This window comes from Ascaphus truei, chromosome 11, assembly GCF_040206685.1.
Source record: "Ascaphus truei isolate aAscTru1 chromosome 11, aAscTru1.hap1, whole genome shotgun sequence".
Lineage (NCBI taxonomy): Eukaryota > Metazoa > Chordata > Amphibia > Anura > Ascaphidae > Ascaphus > Ascaphus truei.
In genome coordinates, this window is record NC_134493.1 from 10,344,735 (window position 1) to 10,354,388 (window position 9,654).

Genomic DNA, 9,654 nt, shown 5'->3' on the forward strand with positions numbered 1-9,654 from the left:
TTATAGACTCGTATAAAAATACCTCACAATAGTGTGAGAATTACATTTCCCAGACATTACCATTTTTAACTGAGGTTGGAGAATACTTGGATAATATGATAGCAAAATCCACAAAATGATGAAGTTTCAAATGTTGGTTTTGCCTGTGTTTCATTCCATGTTACGACTCTTCCGTGTCGTATACGGTTTACTCGCTCATCCCACAACACAGGATAAAATATAGCGTTTTCCTAGTACAGATAAATGTACGTTAATGCATTTGGGAAGCATGAAGCAAGAATAAACAGGCTACTTACAAAATAAATTAATCTTTGATGGAGGAGGATTTTGCAGTATGCAATGTATTGTACAGTGCATGGGCCATTTATAAGCTTTAAAACTATACCCATTATAATGTATGGTTTCAACTTAAGTAATCAGGGTCATATTCACAAAGGAGATCCTAGTAGAACACCTTCCAAAGGTGAATGGGCTGTAAGGTATTTTCTGGCACTATAAAATGTTTTATAGAATAGCACTACATGGTTATTATGGATTTAAGTCTTTTCTATTGGAACACTTTTATCTGTCACATACAGTAGCATGTTCTTTCTTTTTCTTATCTGCACTGTACATTACAATGGAGACGTTTTGTGGGATCAGCATACACATACAAACAGCAAAAAAAAAAAATGATGAGGAATGGACCAGACATGATACTGAAATGCAAGGTCAGTGAAATGATTTGACTTATCAGTCTTGAGTAGAATGGGAGGGTGGGAGAGTAAGGGTGACACAGCATTAATGCAATATGGGCACGGCCTAGTAAAACCTCCTATAAATCTGAGGGGAGAGAACTCATATTTCCCAGAGCATTATACTTCTCCCATCAGAAGCATCAGTTCTCCCAACTCACTCTAACAACAGCCACCATGGTTCATTGGACAGCCGCAGAGAAATCAGCCATTACATCAGTATGGCAGAAAGTCAGCGTTGAGCAGGATGGTCAGGATGCACTGACCAGGTATGTAAAATATAGTGTTATTATTTCATTTCTTGATATTTGTTTAAGACTAGAATACATGTAAATTAATATACATACCCAATCAAAGCTAAACTGGTAAAGATGTGGCGCAAATCATTGTACCACATGTCTAAAAATAAATAAATATATATATATATCCTATATGTTATTTTCTGGTGCAATTTAGAAAAGAGTTTCCCAATAGAAAAAGGAAGTTTTATATACTTAATTATACTTAGAAATCGTGCAATACACATGTACTCAGTAAACAGAAATCCATTACTGTATTTCAGTTAAGAGGAAATATAAGATATTTTTTTCCAACTTCAAGAATATATACACAAACATAAACAGGTATTTCAGGAATGCTATATCATAAATAGAGAGGGTTATTGTAGAAACTGTGGCATAGTATACAGTAGTATGTTTGTTAAATGTGCATGCAGAAAATATGTATTTTGCTGTTAGGTTTTATGCATGATACATTTAGAAAGAAATAAAGCTTAATTGGTACTTATGTTTAGTGCAAATACAAGTCATTAAAGATGCTGTCCAACATAATGCTGAATTGAACTAAAAGTGATATGTTTAATAACAGTGTCAGCTTCAACTATTGATTATATTAAAATTTATAAGCTAAAGCATTACTGAAATCCCTGCTCTCTGATTGGTCAGAATTTCGGGCATTATTCATTCATTAATGCCTGGAATTTTTGACAACTTACCAACTCACATTAAAGCAGAGATGCAGGGGCTCGCGCTGAGAAGGAAACCGGCAAGTTTAAAACTTAACTGCAGCACCTCCGCTCCTCTCCTCACTGAGCACACTGCACACGGCAGCACAAGCAGTCTCTCTCCCTCTCTCACAGCTGCTAGCGCTGTCAGAAGCTGCCCTGTCCCAACCGGTAACTTTGTTGCTTGCAACAAAGTAATATTTCTCACCACATCTATTGCCTGTGCTACTGTAAGGTACATTTTTATTTCTTTTTATTTAGTTGTAGTTAATATCACAGTCCCCCCACTTCTCTCCCCCTTCTCTCCCACATCTCCCCTACACCCACTTCTCCCCCTCAATTCCACCCAATTCTCCCCCTCACCCCTTTTCTCCCCACACCTGTCTTTTCTCCCCTCACCTCTCTTTTCTCTCCTCACCTCTCCCCCCTCACTTCTCTTTCTTCCCCCTCACCTCTCTTCCCACCTCACCTTTCTCTACCCCCTCACCTCTCTCTCCCCCTCACCTCCCTCTCCCCCTCACCTCCCTCTCCCCCCTCACCTCCCTCTCCCCCCTCACCTCCCTCTCCCCCCCCTCAACTCCCTCTTCCCCCCTCACCTCCCTCTTCCCCCCTCTCACTGCCCTCTTCCCCCCTCTCACCTCCCTCTTCCCAGCCTCACCTCACTCTTCCTCCCCTCGTCTCCCTCTTCCCCCCCTCACATCTCTCTTCCCCCCCTCACATCTCTCTTCCCCCCTCACCTCCCTCTCCCCCCCTCACCTCCCTCTCCCCCCCTCACCTCCCTCTCCCCCCCTCACCTCCCTCTCCGCCCCTCACCTCCCTCTCCCCCCTCACCTCCCTCTCCCCCCAACTCTCTCTTACCACTCACCTCTCTCCCCCCCCCACTTCTCTCTTCCCTCCCCCACTTCTCTCTTCCCTCCTCCTTCACTTCCCTCGTTCTCCCCTCCTTCACCTCACCTTCCCTCCCCTCTCTCTCTCCCGCCCCTCAGCCCTCTCATCTTCTACTTTACTTCTTTTTCCTACACAGGTATATACACTGATAAAAAATCAATGACTACAAAAATGTATCTTTTTTATGAAAAATTAGAAATAAGCCTACATTTAGCCTATAATAGTAATAATGGATTACAGGCATACCCCGCTTTAAGGACACTAACTTTAAGTACACTCGCGAGTAAGTACACATCGCTCAATAGGCAAATGGCAGCTCACGCATGTGCCTGTCAGCACGTCCTGAACAGCAATACCCTGTACCGAAGCTGTCCGCAAGCGGGGAGACTATAGAGCTTGTTACACATGTCTTATTTACATCAGTTATGCACGTATATGACGATTGCAGTACTGTAAATGCATCGATAAGTGGGGAAAAGGTAGTGCTTCACTTTAAGTACATTTTCACTTTACATACATGCCCCGGTCCCATTGCGTACGTTAATGCGGGGTATGCCTGTATTACTATTATAGGCTAAATGTAGGCTTATTTTTTTTTCTTTCAATTTTACATAAAAAAGATACATTTGTGTAGTCATATTGATTTTTATCAGCAGGATTGTCTACATTCTTATGCTTTTCTGCAAGTTTATTAAAAGGAAATTGTACATACACACAGCCCCCTCCACACACACACACACACACACACACACTGCAACCCCCTCTAGATACACAAACACTCTGCAGTCCCCCCTACACACTTTGCAGCCCCCCTCCTCTACACCCACAAAACACACTGCAGCCCTCCTCCACCCTCTACACTCACAAAACACACACAGCAGCCCCCCCTCTACACACACAAACACACAAGCACACAAAACACAGAAACACACCAAAACACACTCTGCAGCCCTCCTCCACCATCTACACCCACTGACACCCACACACATATGCACATACCCTCTACTCCCACAAACGCACTGCAGACACACACACATCAACAAAACAAACTGCTGCTCCCTCTACATCCATAAAACACACACCAGCATCCCCCTTCTACACCCACTGCAGCCCACATGTAAACCCGCACACTGCAGACACACACACATACACACACACACACACACACATACAAAACACTCTGCACCCCTCCTCCACCCACAAAACACACACTGAAGACACACACACACACACACCACACACACACACACACACACACACACACACACACACACACACTGCAGCCCCCTGTACACCCACAAAACACACACTGCAGACACACACAAACCAACAGACTGCTAGCTCTGCATCCACAAAACACACACACAAACACTCTGCACCCCTCCTCCACCCACACACACACACACACACACACTGCAGCCCCCTGTACACCCACAAAACACACACTGCAGACACACACAAACCAACAGACTGCCAGCTCTGCATCCACAAAACACACACACAAACACTCTGCACCCCTCCTCCACCCACACACACACACACCAGCAGCCCCCCTTCTACACCCACAAACACACACCAGCAGCCCCCCTTCTACACCCACAAACACACACCAGCAGCCCCCTTTCTACACCCACTGCAGCCCCCTTGTAAACCCACATACTGCAGACACACACACCAACAAAACACTCTGCACCCCTCCTCCACCCACAAAACACACACTGAAGACACACACACTGCGGCTCCCCCTCTACACCCACAAAACACACACTGCAGACACACCAACAAAACTCTGCTGCTCCCTCTACACCCACAAAACACACACCAACAGAAGACACACACTAATAAAACACTCTGCTGACCACCTTTACACCCACAAAACAGACACACAGACACACAAACCTTTCTCCTCACTCTCCTGTGCAGAGCTCTCTGTAGGCAGGGTGGGGGAGGAGTCAGTGCCTTGCTGGTGCCTTCTGTCCAATCACCTCCCCTGTCTAAGAGCAAATGTCACTCTTTGTAAATGATAACTGAAAGCTGATTGGTTGAAAAACTTGGCAAGCTGTCAAAAATTCCGGGCCATTACTGATTGGATAATGCCCAGAATTTTAACCAATCAGAGAGCAGGGATTTCAATAATGCCCTGAATTTACCAGCTTTAGCCTATAATATCTATTATATTTTAATATATCATGTTCTGCATGTATATGTATTTTAATCATTTCAGAAAGTTGCTGCTGACAATGTGTAGAACCTGCATTTACAGTTTGGATTATCTATGCCTTATTGATCCTTTATTGGGGCCCTTTTCCTTATTGACCCAGAGGCAGCAATCCTTGGCGTGGAGCAAACAAGATAGATTATCTCTCTGGTTTAAAAGTCCATGTTGTAAATGAAAAAAAGAATAAAACATACTTACAAAAATGATTTTTAAAACTCTAGCATGTAGCAAAACATATGTTTTTGATTCCTAGTTCTGATATGTGAACTTATTTGTAATGTTGCACTGTGTTCTCTCTCTCACTAGGCTGCTGATTGTGTATCCCTGGACCCAGAGATATTTCAGCACTTTTGGAAACCTTTCCAACCCAGCCGCTATTGCTGGAAATGCTAAGGTGCGCGCCCACGGCAAGACGGTCCTGACCGCAGTAGGTACCACAGTTCAACATCTGGATGACATGAAGAGCTCACTTGCCGGCCTCAGTGAGATTCACGCCAAGAAGCTGCATGTGGATCCTGAAAACTTTAAGGTAAGTACTTGGTCATATCTATTCTATCCTGACAATCACTGAATTATATTTGTGTTGTTAAAACATGGAAAATGTTTTGGTATTGGAAAACTGGGACAATACCGCTGCACAAGTATATTAACAGATAAACTGTAATTGTTTTATATAGAATTCTAACTGTTTGAGAAATATGATGCTGTGTTTTCCCAAATTTAATCTCTATTTTACAATAAAGAGACTGATAAATAATACTCTACATATATTACATTTAAAAATATCTATATGAATTGTAGCTTCCTAAAGTTAATATAATACTTGCAAAACATTAAGTACAGTACATGCTGTAGTGCCTTAAAAGCTTTAAAATATGTCAGTATTGAACAAACTGGAGTATTAAGCCTCTAATGGCTTTCAATACTATTATGCAATACCACTCAGAAAAGGCAAACAGGGATTATAACATGATCTCATTTGAAATAAATTATCAAAAACCATATTATACATATTAAACAAAAACTTTACATTTTATAAAGGCAGATTTTAATACATTGAGGAATAATTGACAAGGAATACATTGGGATTGCATTTTTGCAGGACAAAATGTGCAAGATGAATGGACAATCTTTAACACATTGTTAGATAAGTACCTTTGGGTAATAAATATTTATTTAAAGTCTAAAGCAATGTGGCTAAATAAACAGGTAACAGGTAGGGGAGGAAATGGAAAAGGTGAGGAAGACGTTTAGATTCTTTAAGTCAGAAGGGACGGAGACATCGTATCAGAATTATAAGGAATGTAACAAAAGGCAATCAAATGAGCAAAAATCAAAAATGAAAAAAGGACTGCAACAGAAAGCAAGATCAGCCCTAAAAAGTTCTTTAAGTACCTTAATAACAAAATGATCAGAAAATATATTATGGAACCCTTTCAGTGTGAGATGGGCAGGCAGATTATTGGAGATAAAGAAAAAGCAGAGGTATTAAACAAATAGTTTCCCTCTGCAATTGACTCTGGGGGTCAATTGCAAAAATGTTGCCACAGGAGGGAGCCACAACTGCTATATTAACAAACTATTGGTTAACCGAGGAAGAACATATTTAAAAAGACATTATGGAATTACAAAAGTGCAGCAAGAGCCCCCAAATAAATAAAGGGGATAAAAAATCTGATTTATTAAGTTTGCAAAATGAGATTTGTTTTGATTGGGGGCTGTATTTACCAAGCAGTGCTAATCCAAAATGCACATTTCAGTCCATTCAAATGATGCGTGTTACAGCTTAGCACTGCTTAGTAAATACAGCCTTCACATGATTATAAAGGTGATTTTAGGCAGACAAAGTATATTGGGAATTGCAGTGCAAGGAAGAGTATTTATGCAGTGCAGGTGTAAAGTTACCGTACTGTGCTGGAAATCTAATTAAAGCATAAATATATAATGACTAATAAATACAAAAAGGGGTATTATTTCTTATAGTATCATAGCTCATTTATAGCAGAAAGCAGCATCAACTTTATTAAATAAAGAAATACTGTGTAATATTGCTTCAAGTGCATTTTTATTTATTCAGAAACAGTGTGCTGGACACTTTGCTAAACAGAGCTTAAGGAATATGCCTGTAAGTATCAAGGCAAAGGTGAAACAATTCTTCAGCAAGAAATCTGCAGCATGCGTTAAAAAAAAAATCCAAATGAAGTCAATAGGATTTGTTTGTCTGATACATACAGTATGGTGCAGAATCTCGGCCCAGAATTGCTGCACTTTTGAACTGATACATGGAGCCTTATTCTATCAAATGCAATAGTGCCGATCCAACGGTACTGCACGGTCAGCCCTACTACAGCCCTGGTTGAGCTGTAGCACTGGATCAGCACCATCATACTTTCTGGAAAAAGACCGCTGCACTGATACACATTCTCCAATATGCTTATACAGTATGTTGTGACACTGCATCCCTGCTGCGGTGAAGAATATTTTAATCCTTGTCATTTGAATGGTGCTAAACTCTTCTCCAGTAGTGGGAAGAGGCCTCACAGTATATTGAATAAAAGTATTTATGTTAATTCAAATTGTGAGCAGGGTCTCAGTCTTTTTTAAGAAATAAAGGCAAAGATATTCCTAAATAGAAAAACCATAAAAAGCAACAGAACTTCAACATTCATGAAAAAAAGTTAATAATAATGTACTTTATTCCTTTACAGCGCTTTGGAGAAATGTTGGTGGTCGTCTTGGCTTCTAAACTGGGAACTGCTTACACTCCTCAAGTTCAAGCTGCCTGGGAGAAATTTATTACAGTTCTGGTTGCTGGTCTTAGCCAAAGCTATCATTAAATGTGTGCACCACTTTTTGTTCAGAAATTGTCTCTCAGCTGTGGCATTCCATGGCATGGCTCATTGTATGTACATACTATAACAGCCTGATAATAAAAAGTACATGAAAAGTGAATCTCTGATGTTAAGTGAATATGTAAAAATGCTACTATGGTATGTAGTCCCCGTGGTTGTCTTGGCATCTTCAGGTGGTTACCGCGGTGCCCGGGGGCCTCCACATGGTTCCTACGGCTGTCTGGGGGTCCTCAGCTGGTTCCCACAGATGTCCGGGGGGCTCCAGGTGGTTCTGCGGGTGTTTGGGGGTTCTCTGATAGTTCCTGCGGGTGTCTGGGGGCCTCCAGGTGGTCACAGATGTCATCGGGTGGTTCCCATATGTGTCCGGGTGTCCCCACTGGCCTGCGGTATCAATATTGTGCATAAAAAAAAATGCAATGCATTCAAATAAATACAACCCCCCAATACATACAGTACAGTAATGGGCAAAATTACTTATCCAGATATGGATAATAGTGCATTTGCCCATTTAAAATAAAACATAAATCAGCAGCATAAAGTAAATTAAACTGGCATTTAACCCTTTCAGGATCAAGGCTGTCCTTATCCTCAGAACGTTCTTGTCCTCCGTGGGCATCAACAGCAACAGCACAATAAAAAAAATACAATCTAATGGCTCCTAATACCTTCATCAATTTAGCTATTAGTTATTGCTACAGTAATTAAGGGGTTAACCCACCCTCCCCAGCTGACCAGCCCCGCTACCCATTGATTGGCACAGTTTAAAGCATGCCCATATAATATGGGCATGCTTTAACACCATAGCAATAAATGGGAAAGCTAAAAAAAAGGCCCAAAATAAAACACACTATTACATAGAAAATAAAAACCCATTAAAAATGCCAAAAAAACCCTAATTGATTGGCATAGTGGCACTCCCATTCCCTGTGGGCAGGATCTGCCACCATGCAAGGCAATACAGAGTACAACCTATCTTCAAAACAAGCCACAAATAAAAAACACATTCCATTTTTTTCCGTACAAATATTTTTTATTGTGTTTTTCATCGTAAATTAATACAAACAGTATTGATAACATTAAATAAAGATGTCTTTATGGGCTCCATCAGCCCTTTGCATCCATTTGCTATTATTTCAGATGATTATGACAACATAAAACATGGGCAGTTGTGGTGGTGGGGGGTGTTCCATCTCCTTTATCATAGTTAGTTCCTCTCTAGATTAGCATGAAGGCCCTCTAGGTTTGAGTTTCCAATCATGGGTCCCAGGTCTTATGAAACTTTTCTGTTGTATGTCTGAGGAAATGAGTATGCTGCAGGACGCAGTATGTCAGGGCACAGCCAAAGATGATCAGGATAACAGCTTGTGGTTAAAAGGTACTCTCTGACGAAGCGCCAGCTAGGCGTGAAACGCGTAAGAGCTACCCTCCATTCTTCTGTCTGCACCATGATGTTCGAATAAAGATTACCTTTTAACCACAAGCTGTTATCCTGATCATCTTTGGCTGTGCCCTGACATACTGCGTCCTGCAGCATACTCATCTACTCATCATTATCACGGATGCACGCCACCAACAAGAAGAAGACAGGCTTTTCTCATGTGAGTTTTTTTATCCTTTTCTATGCTGGAAGGTGTATTATCAAGGTGGTTACAAGCGTGTGTGACATTGTCCTCATTAGGAGTAATGTGGTGGAGCTAATTATTCTCCACTCACAGCACCCCTAGGACTTCAATACATATGTCCTATACACAACGCTCACCTATACACTCATCACTCACATTTATATCAGACGCCTGCATCACAATAGCTTCAATCAAGAAAGTCTATATGGACATTATTACAAGTATTCCTCTACAGTCATTCTGAGCACTATTGATGAACTTTGTTCCTCTATTGTATGTCTGAGGAAGGCAGAGTCTTTCCATCAGCATTACTTCCCCTATTCTGTTTGTCACATGA

At 41.3% G+C, this 9,654-nt stretch overlaps 1 protein-coding gene across 1 annotated transcript; it reads left to right on the forward strand.

The window, feature by feature from the left end:
- Positions 1-834: 834 nt before the first annotated feature.
- LOC142462938 (hemoglobin subunit beta-2-like) lies at positions 835-7,795 on the forward strand. Its single transcript, XM_075565152.1, has 3 exons — positions 835-1,003; positions 5,150-5,372; positions 7,552-7,795. Exons 1-3 carry the CDS (start codon positions 912-914, stop codon positions 7,678-7,680), a joined length of 444 nt encoding a protein of 147 aa, XP_075421267.1. The 5' UTR covers positions 835-911; the 3' UTR covers positions 7,681-7,795.
- The last annotated feature ends 1,859 nt before the right edge of the window (positions 7,796-9,654 follow it).

Bases quoted from the DNA above. Each gene is read 5' to 3' on its own strand.
- LOC142462938 (XM_075565152.1), top strand. From the start codon at position 912: ATGGTTCATTGGACAGCCGCAGAGAAATCAGCCATTACATCAGTATGG. The intron at 1,004-5,149 runs GTATGTAAAATA...CTCTCTCACTAG, and splicing joins GGTCAGGATGCACTGACCAG to GCTGCTGATTGTGTATCCCT. The intron at 5,373-7,551 runs GTAAGTACTTGG...ATTCCTTTACAG, and splicing joins TGGATCCTGAAAACTTTAAG to CGCTTTGGAGAAATGTTGGT.